The sequence below is a fragment of the Cheilinus undulatus genome, linkage group 21 (assembly GCF_018320785.1).
Source record: "Cheilinus undulatus linkage group 21, ASM1832078v1, whole genome shotgun sequence".
NCBI classification, from domain to species: Eukaryota; Metazoa; Chordata; class Actinopteri; order Labriformes; family Labridae; genus Cheilinus; species Cheilinus undulatus.
The window spans coordinates 27,172,135-27,185,934 of record NC_054885.1 but is presented as its reverse complement, the minus strand read 5'-3'; the positions used below and the strand labels follow the sequence as shown (position 1 = coordinate 27,185,934).

General features: G+C 38.9%; 2 protein-coding genes across 2 annotated transcripts; one reads left to right on the top strand and one right to left on the bottom strand.

Moving 5' to 3' along the window:
- Positions 1 to 42: 42 nt before the first annotated feature.
- On the bottom strand, positions 43 to 4,884 carry LOC121503719 (coiled-coil-helix-coiled-coil-helix domain-containing protein 5). The gene is made up of 4 exons (XM_041778257.1): positions 4,766 to 4,884; positions 4,421 to 4,561; positions 4,195 to 4,346; positions 43 to 385 (listed from the first exon to the last, which is right to left on the bottom strand). Coding segments are annotated over exons 1-4 (324 nt in total). The 5' UTR covers positions 4,768 to 4,884; the 3' UTR covers positions 43 to 356.
- A 65-nt stretch (positions 4,885 to 4,949) lies between these two features.
- Positions 4,950 to 13,313, top strand: atp13a1 (ATPase 13A1). Its single transcript, XM_041778256.1, has 25 exons — positions 4,950 to 5,728; positions 6,412 to 6,501; positions 6,692 to 6,955; positions 7,184 to 7,339; positions 7,484 to 7,553; positions 7,648 to 7,754; positions 7,885 to 8,014; positions 8,154 to 8,209; positions 8,347 to 8,473; positions 8,589 to 8,726; positions 8,857 to 8,977; positions 9,122 to 9,279; positions 9,525 to 9,700; positions 9,792 to 9,902; positions 10,008 to 10,133; positions 10,230 to 10,338; positions 10,466 to 10,659; positions 10,823 to 10,919; positions 11,005 to 11,189; positions 11,453 to 11,567; positions 11,662 to 11,858; positions 12,005 to 12,147; positions 12,255 to 12,366; positions 12,450 to 12,593; positions 12,699 to 13,313. The coding sequence occupies exons 1-25, from the start codon at positions 5,375 to 5,377 to the stop codon at positions 12,807 to 12,809; spliced, it is 3,591 nt and encodes a 1,196-aa protein (XP_041634190.1). The 5' UTR covers positions 4,950 to 5,374; the 3' UTR covers positions 12,810 to 13,313.
- The last annotated feature ends 487 nt before the right edge of the window (positions 13,314 to 13,800 follow it).

Sequence of the window (13,800 nt, the reverse complement as noted above, 5' to 3'; positions counted from 1 at the left end):
AGGAGGGGGGAAGAGAAATAACAACATGATGACCAAACTGAGTAAGCTAGTTTGATTTCAATTTTAATGAGACTGTTGAGTAATAATCAGTAGAAAAACATATTTTTACATGTGAGCAACTGTAACATTATGCTCAGTGATCACATACTCCTCTCTAAACAAACAGCCACAGTGCTGTTGCATTAGTTCCCTACATCTTTGTTACAGAAAGAAAAATAGTCACATTATTTTACACAGAAGTAAACAAAAACTAAAGTTAAACTGAAATGTAAAAACAAGACCAGAACATGTGAAACCAGATCATCAGTGCTGATGTGGAAACGAGAGATTTGCAGATGACATATGATGTCTAAATGCTATGATGGCTGAGGAACCGGATTTGTATCTGCAAGAAAACACAAAGAAATCGTTGGGTTTGAGTTATTGTTGACCAAGTTATGCCTCCAAAATATGATTCAATGTCAGCCCCTTTCTTTTGAGGTAATAATTCAAGGCTTTTCTTACAATCTTTTAATCTGTTATACCAGTAGTTCCCAACCTTGTTTCTAAGGGTCCCCCCACCTCACATCTAAGAAAAGCTAAGCACCCCCAGGACCCACTTGGAAAAGTACACATCAATTTGAGTTGTTTTCATTGACAAAAAAAATTCTCAATTTTAAAAAATAATTGCCTTTCAAGAAAAAGTATAACTTTAAAAGTCGGAAGTGTTCATCAACCAAAACTTAACATTTTTTAGATTAAAGAGTGGAAAAATCAAAATTTCGGCCACTGTTTTCTGTTTGGTTTCTTTTAAATGTTTCACTTTACAATTTTGCAAGTTAATGATTTTAAAAACTTCACATTTTTTAGATTTTGTCAAATGTAAGACTTTTAAACTCTGATATTTTTAGTTTTATCCTGTAAATCTACAACTTTTTAAACTCTGAAATTCTGAGTTCATTTTCTTGTTAACATAGACTTTATAATCTCAAAAATTTCTAATTCCCCCTCAAAATGTCCACTTTTTTGCCCAAAAAACAATGGGTCATCTTTATTATTTCATCTTCTAGGGTGGTCCTAATATACAGTTGCACATTAATTTTCTAATCATGTTTTTTTTTTTTAATATATGTACATCTAATTTTGACAACATTGGCCCAGCGCTCCCCTGAAATCTTTGACCCCCAGGGGTGCCTGGACCCTAGGTTGGGAGCCACTGTGTTAAACGTTTGTCATAGACCATCAACGATTAAGTAAGTCCACCAGGCAACATGGTAAATGTCTAGCATAACTAAGCCAAGACTATTTTGTAACCTATAATTACTTATGAAATACATTTGAAGTAAAAACAAGATACCTATGCCCTACAGAAAGGATAAGCACTCGGCAAAGATATCCAAAAGCCCTTACCATTCAATTATTTAAGAATTCAAAATGATTTATATTTAGTATTAATATTTTTGTCTGTCTATTCATCTCCGTTGTAAAAGCATCTGCATCTGTGCTTAAACTAGGATATGAACAGTGATCATCTGACTGCAGGTAAGATTTATTTCAGCCAGGCATTTTGAGTCAGACATTGAAGTAGAAATGCATGATATTGGATTTTTCTGATAAGCGGTGTTCAAATTTTAACTGATATCAATAATACATTCTTTTTTTTAACAATTGTAAAGGTCACAAAGTCTCTCCTGTACTACAATTTAGCTCTTACTCTTACTGTGAAAGAGTATATTTTTAAAAACACACACAAAACAAGAAAAGGTTTGACTCTACCATAAATTATAGATGCGTTCTTTATAAATATAGCCATTCAGTAATGAAAAACTAAGTTTTAATTACATGTACATTGTATGCAAAAAGTATTTTAAATCATATCAGTAAAACAAGCCTTGTGTGCCCTTTTGAGTGTTAACAGTACTGTAAAATACAACTGACAGAAAGCGAGTTCTGTAGGGAACAAGACAAAAATTTGACACTTCTTTGTTCAGTTTACCCATCTCACTCTGAGGCCCCATGATACTTTACATGAATTGTGGCCGAGTCCTTTCTGTCTTAATGGGACTTTGCATAGTAACACAAGATGCTAATCCTGATAATGAGAGCAATTTGTAATTAAATATGTAAATGTCATCTCTTACAGCCCAGACTGGACAATATTATTATTTATCCACCTTCCACTGGAATTTAGGATTTTTTTTTATTATTATTATTATTAGCAGCTCCATATCAGTATTTGCATAGTGATAAGGACAACAATGTTTAGTTAAAGGAGTTGCAACATTTCTTTAAATTCTTAAAATCCTGAGTTTCATAAAACAATGTTAAGAAATTCACTGAATAACACATTTACATGCATGAGTTTGTTTTGTCTCATTTTTGATGCAGCTACATTTTCAATTTGCTGATTAAAAAAAAAAAAAAAAAAAACCTTTACACAGAAAAAAGTAAAGCCCAGTCAGAGCTTCCTGGCCCTATTTATACAATTGAAGACTTTTGCATCGTCACTGTCTAACCAATTACTTAACAGCACACTTACATGTTTGTGCCGATAGCAAGTCAGAAGTATGAAAATAAGGAAAAAAATACGTGCAGTATTTCCTATTAGTATGTAAACTAGGCTGTCTTGCTGAATTTTGAGGTTGGACTATTAAAAACACCTGATACCATGAGGTAGTAACCTGACATGCCAGATGGATTTGTTTCACACATTCATCTGGGAAAGCTTCAATAGGAAATGTTTGAGAAAAGGCAGAGGATTTGAAAAAAACTCGGATTATGATTGGGTAAACATTCTTTCTGTCACATCTCCACGGGCCAATCAAAATGTCGTCAAGTTCTGATAAAACTAGCGCTTTAGCAGCATCCACGCTAATCTCTTCCTCCATAACTGCACCAGCTCTTGCTGCTGCTTGTTTACGTCTCGACTCTGCTACACCTGAAAGTACTGCCCCTTGTCGTTGATTGGTCCTGTCACTTTCTAACCGGGCCCAAGCGGTTCAGATGGGAGCTTTGCAAGATGGATTCGCCAGTGAAAAACAAGGAAACGGGCATATCCATCTGCTTTGCAAGGTTAATGAGGTAGCTGAATTGATTTTTTTTTTTTTTTACTTAAGCAGCCTAAAAGTAGTTATACCACAATCTAGATGTACTTGTTTACAAGTTTTGCACTGCAATTCAAGCTAAAAAGTAGTAGTAGTAGTAGTAGTAGTATTAGTAGTAGCAGTAGTAGTAGTAGTAGTGGCAGTATACACTTAGGTTTGAAGAAAAAAAACAATTCAAGAATAATTATAATACTCAATGCTGATTTAAACCGTTTTAAAGCCTATAACCTCTTTAGATCACAATACAAATAAAAAAAACAACCAAATTAAGACCTTATAGTCTTGCATTTCAGTTTTTAATACTTTTTAAAAGCCTTAATTTTGGCTAAATCGATGTATTGATTTGTACTGCTTTTTAGGACCCTGTGTACACCCTGTATTAGTGTAAGAATTACATTGATATCTATGATTCGCTAGGTTAACTCTTCAGTCCAATAAATCTTAAATTCAGTATTAAGAACTTAGATCAAACCATTACAAGAATCTCATCTCTGATGTATTCAGGCAGTGAGCAGCTTGTTTAAAACACTGTTGTTAGAGGCACATATTCAGTTTTGTCTGTTGTTTTGTCCTTCCAAAACAATCACCATTGGCTAAGTCACTTTATAAAGTCACTGGAAGAACTGTGTTTTTGCCATTATCAATACTGTACCAGAAGTTTCACCCACATTTGTAGCTACAGTAGATAGGAATAAGGCTAATACTTTCAAACTAAAATCAGTTTAAAAAAAAAAAACAAAAAAAAAAAAAAAACAAACGGGTTTGTTGTGTGATTACCTGAGTGAATCGTAATAGGATTCAGCTGAGGTGGATCTGCTGGTTCTGCTTAAAACTCTCACCTAATAAGGTGAAGTAACTATGGTACATTTATACAATCTGGCTCATTCCTACATTAAAGAGATGCCCAGGAGAAAGCTTTATTTTGCATTACTGAACTACAGTACATGCAGGTAGAAACCATCTAGTGTACTGTAAAAATACACATTCCTGTTTCTTTACAGACACCTTAGGAGGATTACTAATCTGACCATTCTGTTTGAATCAAATTCTATGCACATTTTGATTATTTGTGATCTTAAGTTGTATTTGGCCAACCCCACCAAAAACTTACCCAACCCACTGAGGTCCACTGTTTCTGCACAGCCCAGAAATCGAGCCACATGCGGTGAGCAGGAGGTAGGATTGTCCTGGTTTTCTCTCAGACAGTGCTCAAACTCCACAAATTGTTTGGAACAGTCCTGTCTGATTTTCTGTATCACTGGGCTGTACAAATTGCATACGTTACAATTAACTGTTTGCAAAATGAAGGTATAAAAGAATGAAAAAAGTTCCCTTACTGTGATGATGTGCACTGTGAAACCTTTATCTTCAGTTCATGACACTTTTCTTGCCATGTCGATGGGTTGGATGCCACACAAGAACCATATGCCTCCATTTCTCTGTGGCAATACTTTGCCGTGATATTCATAGCAGCCTGCCTGAAAATGATAACAACTGTCAATGAATATACAGTGGCATACAACTCACCATCTCCATACAAAACGTGAACCAGGTAATTAAGCATACGAGGCAGCTAGGTGCATCCCAATTTCTAAAGTAGTGGTGGTTCATTTACAGCATATGTCTACTCCTCTAACGAGAGAAAAAGTAGTTGGATAAAACGCTTGATCTCAATCACTTACATGGTCCTCTTTTATAGGTGTCTTAACGAAGAAATCGGTCCACCAAGGTTACAGTGCTACTGAATCCATGTGAGGAACCATGGCTGTGGGGTAACGACACCGCACCCGCCCATTACTGTCTGATTGGATGAGATAAACAATATTGTAAAACTCTTCTCTGATTTCATTGGTTTAGGTAAGTGTCGGTCTTCTGCCATCTACGGTGACGATGGATTTATTAAAGGGGACGTATTCTTAACGTGTATTTCAAGCATTAAATGGTAAATACAGACACAATTGTACGATAATTTTTCATTTGTACAAACATGATACAGCTGACGACACAAATTTCACAACTGACAGCTTAGTGTATTTCAAGCCGTCGTTTCCGTTTCAGCTGTGGTTTCAACCGTACTGTTCAGCGAGGAACTACAGTCTATGGCGAGGACATTACGTGTCTTTGCGTGTTTACGTATGCGGAAGCAACGGTCAGAGATCTAGCGATTCAGTAAAAGAGCTCCTGAGGCTGGACTGAGCACAGCTCTGGATATAAAACCCCATTTCTACCGTTTATAGCACGACGGGGCCGTGGTGGATGATAGAGGGGACCAGAGGAATAAGCTAAGTACAATGAACGAGACCGAGAAAGCGGAGAGGAAGGCAACGGACGGGACGCTGGGACCGGGTGAGCTGCAAATGGCCCCTTCTGTGAACCACAACCAGCATGACAGCGTTACCGGCGATGAGCTGGTGAGCTCGGTGACGCTGTACAGGCGACGGCCCCGGCTGCTACACGGCACTGTCCTACCGTTTCTAGCTGTTCTATACCCAGGCTGGCTGTACATATGGTTAGGAGTGTACGGTGCCTTCGAGTATCCGGAGGCAGGCCTCCTGGCGCTAGCCGCTATCGGGATCGCGCACGTCCTCACAGCGCTGTCCGGCTATTGGTCCGTGCACGCGCACTGTTGGCTTACTTGTTCCAAGGTAAACAGGAATACTACCATAATACAGTAATCTTTAATTAACACTACATTTTCCATAACTTGCACACAGAGGTTACAGGTGAGCTCAGTAATTAATTGAGTTGCACAAAGGCACTGTGGCAGGGCTGGCTTGTACCCACGGTCACTTTCTTGTGTCTGGTTGAATTTCTTCACTAGGGTCTATAAAGTGAAAGTGAAACTGTTATTTCCTACTAGTATTTAAGATAATTTTACAGGATGAAATTGTAAGAATCTGTGCTGATGACAAACTAGTCTTAGCAAAAAGTATTTTCAACATACGTTTCAAAATTGACTGAAGTATTGCACAATCAGACATTAAAACATAAGAGAACATCAAGACAACTATAACAAAAAGACAACAAAAGAACAATACTGTTTAGAATGGATGCAAAGGAATGAAGTGTTTAAAGTTTTTTTGTTTTGTTTTTTAACAAATGGTTGTATCATGAGGTCTAGATCCTTTTGAAATACAACAGTCTGTCTGGCATGACGATGCACCAGAGGAAATTTTCAAAATCAAGACTGTGCCTGAACTTCATATTGATAACAGTACATCAATATGATATCAGTATCTTACAGTATTTAAGTGTGTCTCTTTCCAAAGGCAACAGGCAACATACCAAAATAACCTGTGTGAATTTGTCACCTTTTTTCTTTACTCAGGAACCGGACCCAAACAAGGCTATGTTGGCAAAAGTCATTCCCACTCCCAACAATGGTTTTGCTGAGCTGGTGGCACTGCAAAGGGACCAGGTCAGTGTACAATCACTTAAAGTTTTATTGGTAGAAAAAATCCAAGATCTAACTGCACTGTCTGCAAAGTTTACATTATATGATTTTACCACTAAACCCTGTTACTCATTATTTTCATTAACAAAACCCAATATTTTACAATGAAGGGTATAATTTATTTTCTTTCTTTGTCTCTTGTTTTGACAAACAGGATGAGAATGGGGAGGTCATTCTGTCTTTTGAGTTTCAAAAGATCCGCTACATATTTGACCACAAAGAGAAGAAACACTTCTTTCCAATTGCTTTTCCCATAAACAACCCTATGGGCTACTTTCAGTCTTGGCGTGGGTATCAGGAGGAGGCTGAACTCAGGGCTGCAGAAAAGCGCTATGGCACCAATCGTGCTGAGATGGTGGTGCCAGATTTCCTGGAGCTTTTCAAAGAGAGGGCCACAGCTCCATTTTTTGTTTTCCAGGTATGTGTAATGCTTGGTCAAGACTGCACAGCTGAGTGTGTGGGCAGCCAAGTGATGCAGCTCCTGCACAGGTCTGCTGTGTGTCCGAGGTGTTAATTTAAATGTTTCATCATTGTTTGATTTGTTTTGTGGTTTTAGTTTTAATACATTTTTGATTATTGGATGGTTTTGAAATGACAGTCCCTGTGCCAATATGAAGCTATGTATTTTCTGTTATGAATATATTAGGTGTTCTGTGTGGGGCTGTGGTGTCTGGATGAGTACTGGTACTACAGTGTTTTCACACTTTTCATGCTGGTGGCGTTTGAGGCCTCGTTGGTGCAGCAGCAGATGAGGAACATGTCTGAAATTCGCCGCATGGGAAACAAGCCTTACATGATCCAGGTAAGTTCAATCAATTGAACACTCAGCATTTTTTAGATTAAAAGCTAGCCTATATAGACATTGTCCTGCTCTTCAAAATTCATTTGAGACTGTATGTCCATGAATTAAAAGCATCTAAAGGTTATTTTACATGTTTTGTGCAAGGTATATCGTAACAGGAAATGGAGGCCAATTTCAAGTGACGAGCTGGTCCCTGGTGACATTGTCTCAATAGGTAAATGTCCTAGCAACATTATTTATGATTTCTTACAGACTTTTTCTCAATTCTGGTGGGAAGTGTTGAAATTTTTGCATTTTCTGCTTTGCAGGACGTTCACCCCAAGACAACTTGGTTCCCTGTGATGTGCTGCTACTTCGGGGCCGTTGCATAGTAGATGAGGCCATGCTTACTGGAGAGTCTGTGCCTCAGATGAAGGTAAGAGACCGACTAAAATAATGAGCAAATACTAGAGGCTTAGGCTTGGGGTGTGCTCCTCTCTTATACTAAATGAAATGGAATTGCTCCTTTGTATGACACTTACTGCTTTTAATTTTGTGGTGTACAGGAGCCAGTTGAGGACTTGGACCCAGAGCGAATTCTGGACCTTCAGACAGACTCAAGGCTCCATATAATCTCTGGGGGGACAAAAGTGGTCCAACACAGCCCTCCTTTAAAGGCCAGTGCTGGACTCAAACGTAATTCCTCTATTTTCAATAATCTATTACCAGTGACATATAAGTTAGTGTTAAATGTGTGTATTCAGTAGTGCATCTAACACCGAGCTTCAGCACTAAAACAAGGTGTCTGCTCATGTTTCTTTTCCTTTATTTTCAGCTGTAGACAATGGCTGTGTGGCGTATGTTCTGAGAACAGGATTCTACACCTCTCAGGTGAGGAAGTTGCTAAATATATTTGAATTACAAACATATGGTACACCTGTGTTTTGGCATGCTTTTTGTTTTAATTTTGACTGCATGTCTGTATACAACATTTTGAGTACTGACTGTGTATTAAAAACTGTCTCCAGGGTAAATTGTTGCGGACAATCCTCTTTGGTGTGAAGCGAGTGACGGCAAACAACTTGGAGACTTTCATCTTCATCCTGTTCCTCCTTGTGTTTGCCATTGCTGCTGCTGTTTATGTGTGGGTTGAAGGTAAGAATCAAGTAATTAATGTTTTTTCTTTGGAAGATAATAGCTGGTTCTAAAGGCACATGCTTCATCTACTAGATACCTAAATACTTTGTTGCACATTGTGTTGCTCCCTCAGGAACCAAAGATGCCAGCAGGAACCGCTACAAGCTGTTTTTGGAGTGCACATTGATCCTCACCTCAGTGGTGCCACCAGAACTCCCTATAGAGCTTTCTCTGGCAGTTAACACATCTCTAATTGCCCTTGCTAAACTTTGTATGTCCCTTTAAGCTCCTAACCTGTATGCATGCCAGTGTATACTTAGACACCTATACAAATTCACTTAATCAGCAAAGCTTGTAATATCATTTTCTAATTACAGTCTCCCTTTTCTACCTCTTCTTAGATGTGTTCTGCACAGAGCCCTTCAGGATACCATTTGCAGGCAAAGTTGAGGTTTGCTGTTTTGACAAAACAGGGACACTGACCAGTGACAGCCTGGTAGTAAGAGGAGTTGCAGGGCTCAGGTAAACCTTGCCCACTATTCTAATTGAATCCAGTCAGTTTTGAAGGCACAAACACCATGCAAACTGTTACTTTTTTAGTTAGTTAACATGTATATGAATATGAACTTCATAGAGCAAATGAACTTATTATTGCATGTGTAACAGAGAAGGAAAGGCGGTGATGCCAGTATCTGAGATCCCAGTTGAGACGCATCGAGTGGTTGCCACCTGCCACTCACTGGTGACTTTGGATGATGGACAGCTTGTTGGAGATCCTCTAGAGAAGGCTATGCTGACTGCTGCTGATTGGACCCTTACTAAAGGTACAGGCAACTGTACACAGTGCAGGGCAACAGCAGGAGAGAACATATACCGTATATGCTTAATGTTATGTTGGGCTGTCCTTCAAGCTTGCTTTTGCATCTGACTTTAAGCAGTCTTTTAAGTTTCATCAAGCCTTTGTAGTTGTGTTTAGCTTGAATGTATAATATGATGAATGTGTTTTACTTTGATTGTGATGATATAATGATCAAATGTATGCCTCTTTCTCTTTGGCCTCTTTGTAAAGATGAAAAGGTGTTCGCACGAGGCATCAAAACCCAGGGATTAAAGATCCACCAGCGTTTCCACTTTGCCAGTGCTCTGAAGAGGATGTCTGTCCTGGCTTCCTATGAGAAACTTGGCTCGACTGAACTCTGCTACATCTCAACTGTGAAGGGAGCTCCAGAGACACTCAGAGGAATGGTACGTATGGACACCGCACTTTATGTGTAAACAATCTCATGTGATCAAGCATACACTAAATGTGTTTTTTTTTATTTTTTTTTTTATGTAGTTTTCAGAATTTCCAGCGACTTATGATGAAGTCCATAAAGAAATGTCAAGGGAAGGGGCTAGAGTGTTGGCCTTGGGTTACAAAGAGATCGGACACCTTAGTCACCAACAGGTTATTTTTTTATTTCACTCAGTACTCTCAGAGATGATCTTGTCTGTTGCCTGATGAAAATAGATTTATTTAGGAATTAGAGCTGAAATCTTTTTGGTCTCATAGGTCCGAGAGATGAGTCGTGATACTCTTGAGTGTGATTTACATTTTGCCGGATTCATGGTTGTATCCTGCCCTCTTAAAAGTGACAGCAAAGCAGTCATCAGAGAAATCCAGGAAGCATCACATCATGTAAATTATTTTTCAACACATGATTATTCCCATACAGCCACACAGCATAGTTATAGTTAATATAATTATAGATCATTTCTGTCCCTCTGCTTTCAGGTGGTGATGATCACAGGGGACAACCCTCTTACAGCATGCCATGTAGCAAGAGAGCTCCACTTCATCCAGAAAGAGCACACACTTATATTGCAGCCAAGCCTCAATCAGGGTAAGACAAGTAATTACTACACAGAAAAGCTTTGATCTTTTAAGTAAACCAACGTAGAGAAAATTATGGATTGTAAAGGTTTTTTGTTGTATTGTAATTTTTGGCTAAACCTCTGATGTCTTTTCAGGTGGGTGGCAATGGGAGTCTATTGACGGCAGTGTTTGTGTTCCACTGCCCCCTCCAAGTGTTTCTTCATTCGTGCATCAGTTTGACTTGTGTGTAACAGGGGAAGGTTTATCAAGACTGAGCTGTGATCCCCAACTTCTCAGCAAACTCTTACCTCACATAAAAGTGTTTGCCCGCGTCAGTCCCAAACAGAAGGTACGTCCCAGATTGACAGCCGTATACAAAGTGTAACTTTGTAATTAAATGTCCACTGTTCAACATTTAACACTACTGACGATAATGTACATTATTGGTTGTCGCTAATGAGGCTGTTTTGTAAGTAAACGGCCATAAAGATTGTCATCTGTTCTGTTCTCAGGAATCTGTCATCACAAGTCTCAAGGGGCTAGGTTATGTGACATTAATGTGTGGTGATGGCACAAATGATGTTGGAGCTCTTAAACATGCTCACATAGGTAATATTTATGACAACAAACAAAAATAATAATAATGCAGAAGTATGTTACCTAGGCAATGTCAAGTTATGGTTGTTTTCTTCAGGTGTTGCTTTGTTAGCCAACGCTCCTGAGCGTATGCCTGAAAAGAAGAAACGAGGGAGAGAAAAGGACGTGCCTACGTCAGAATCCAGACCTTTACCACCTGTCAGTTCTGGAGGTAAACTGAGTTCACGGGCAGCTAGGCAGAGGGTTATGGCCCAGAGAGAAGAGCAACTTGCAGCACAAAAGGTGTGTGTCTTTGGGAATGGCCTTCTTGTATCATAAGGGATTGTTAAATAATAGCGTTAGCGCTCATTTGTCTTCTTTTGTGACAGCAGCTGATACTTGTACATGTTCACTCAACTACATGAAGTCCCTTTAAGCCCCCTGCAGTCACAAAAAATGATAAAGCTAAACATCTATAACAAGTAAAGGGAGAATAAAAATGTCCTTTGTTGATGTAATAGAGTTTTAGTGCTCTGGGTTGACTGTTAGGCTCTTTTCTGTAACAGGAGAGGATCAGTCAAGTATTACGGGAGCTTGAAGAGGATCAGGTACAAGTAGTGAAGCTTGGTGATGCCTCCATTGCTGCCCCATTCACCTCCAAACTCTCCTCTATACAGTGCAGTGAGTAATTTAGGATTTTGCTCTTTATACAGTTTTAAAGGTTTCAGCTTATACAGAGATGGCCCCAATTCTGACAAAATGCCTTCTTCCCCAGTCTGCCATGTAATAAAGCAAGGCCGTTGTACTCTGGTGACAACGCTCCAAATGTTCAAGATCCTCGCTCTCAATGCCCTGGTGCTCGCTTACAGCCAGTCTGTACTCTACCTCGAGGGGGTCAAGTTTAGTGATTTCCAGGCAACTTTGCAGGGCCTACTCTTGGCAGGATGCTTCCTTTTCATCTCGAGATCAAAGGTGAAAATTGATTTTAAATAATACAAACTATACTTTTTTTAAATTTATCATTGCCCTACTATGTTTATTATATTTCTGCAAAAAACAATGCTGGTGCTTTTTCAGAAGAAACTAAATGTAATACCCATTTCCTCATTCTTCCACAGCCACTGAAATCTTTGTCTCGAGAGCGGCCCTTACCAAATATCTTCAATCTTTATACGGTGTTGACTGTGCTGCTGCAGTTTGCTGTTCACTTCTGTAGTCTGGTGTACCTTTACAGAGAAGCACAAAGCAGAAGTCCGCCCAGGTAAGTTACAGCAAGACTGAAGGAAAAAGAACTTTTAAGAAACTTGTATGGGTTAAATCTAAACAAAATAAGAGAATAACCCTGCATTTCCACTTTCTTTTCCTCAGAGAAGAAATATTTGTGGATCTATATAAAGAGTTTGAGCCCAGTCTAATCAACAGCACTGTCTATATTATGTCTATGGCAATGCAGATGGCTACCTTTGCCATTAACTACAAGGTACTGATTTAAATAGCATTTATACTTTTTATTTCTCCCCTGTGTTATAATAAACTCACAGCATTTCTTACTTTGTTCACAAGGGTCACCCCTTCATGGAGTCTCTCAGCGAGAATCGACCATTACTATGGAGCATTGCTCTGTCAGGTTTAGCCATCGTAGGACTTCTTACTGGTTCCTCACCAGAATTCAATGAGCAGTTTGCTCTCGTAGATATTCCAACAGAGGTGAAGTGATATTTTTTATTTTTGCCATGAGCTGTTTAGTTCTAATAATTTTGTGAGAATTATAAATCCCATGTGGTGACCTGAGACCTTTTTATTTCCTTGCAGTTCAAGCTAATCATTGCCCAGGTTCTGGTCGTGGACTTTGTTGCTGCTCTTCTGGTGGACCGTGTCCTGCAGTTCCTGCTGGGGAAAGGAACTCTCAGGCTGCCTTCTTGAACTCAGTGCCAACAACAACCACTGCCCTTACCAAACAAACTGTAAAGGGAGACAAGACTTTGCAGGAGAAAGAGAATTAATGCTGTTGTGGCACACACAGGACAGCTGAGACAGTCGTGATGTGCAGTGCTGTGCACTCTGTGTATCCCTTCCTTCATCCCACTCTAACCCTCCTTAACCATCTGTGATTCTACTTTTTTATTTTATCTTTATCTTTCTTCAAACCTTAATTGCTTTCTGCATCTCTCTCTGTCTCTCTTCATCCATCTACATTTCTACATCTCTCTCTTTTTCTCTTCATCTGTCTTTCTCCATTGATACACACAGCCATGAAGACAACAGTATTGACTGGAGTGTGGGACTGTGTGCCAACCAGAGTGAAACATACAGGCACACAAAGAAGGCATTCTCTAAGAGAATTGCAAAAGTGTTTTGATGTTTTTTGATTCCTCACCATTGTTTTGTAAAAAGTGGAAAAAAAAAAACTCTAACAGACTTATAAAGACTTACAGATATAAATTGTTAAGGGTATGGTGTGTTTTTCCAAGTTCAAATGTATGCACATGGAAAAGATCTTCTTAATGCCCTGGTCATGTGATAATGACCTATGATGTTCCTAAAAGAAAAAGGTAAGTGTAACTAGTGTGCAGTTGTACAAAGAAAGAAGTTCATCTAGTGTAACCATATGGGACACATGCCACCGGCCAAAACAAACATCATCTCACATGGTGTCAATTAATCTGTGATAAGCATGGAAGCCTGCTAACTTTGTGTTTATTTACTATGAAATCAGTGATCTGAAAATATTAAATTTGCTGATTGCGTTATAACTTTTATATGATATTTCATAGATCTTGACAATAATGTGGCAGCTTTTAAAGACAGAAGACCTGTTACAATTTCAACCTAGCACTAGTCCCATTATTATTATTAACAACTTGGGATGTCATGCAAATTAGCTAAATGTGCAGTGCAAACAAGCATGATCAAA

Coding starts and splice junctions, on each gene's coding strand:
- LOC121503719 (XM_041778257.1), bottom strand. Junction 4,347..4,420: donor TCACAGTGCACATCATCACA/GTAAGGGAACTT, acceptor CAATTTGTACAG/CCCAGTGATACAGAAAATCA. Junction 386..4,194: donor AGTGGACCTCAGTGGGTTGG/GTAAGTTTTTGG, acceptor GTTTTCTTGCAG/ATACAAATCCGGTTCCTCAG.
- atp13a1 (XM_041778256.1), top strand. CDS start 5,375: ATGAACGAGACCGAGAAAGCGGAGAGGAAGGCAACGGACGGGACGCTG. Junction 8,978..9,121: donor AGAGGAGTTGCAGGGCTCAG/GTAAACCTTGCC, acceptor CATGTGTAACAG/AGAAGGAAAGGCGGTGATGC. Junction 10,660..10,822: donor GCGTCAGTCCCAAACAGAAG/GTACGTCCCAGA, acceptor TTCTGTTCTCAG/GAATCTGTCATCACAAGTCT.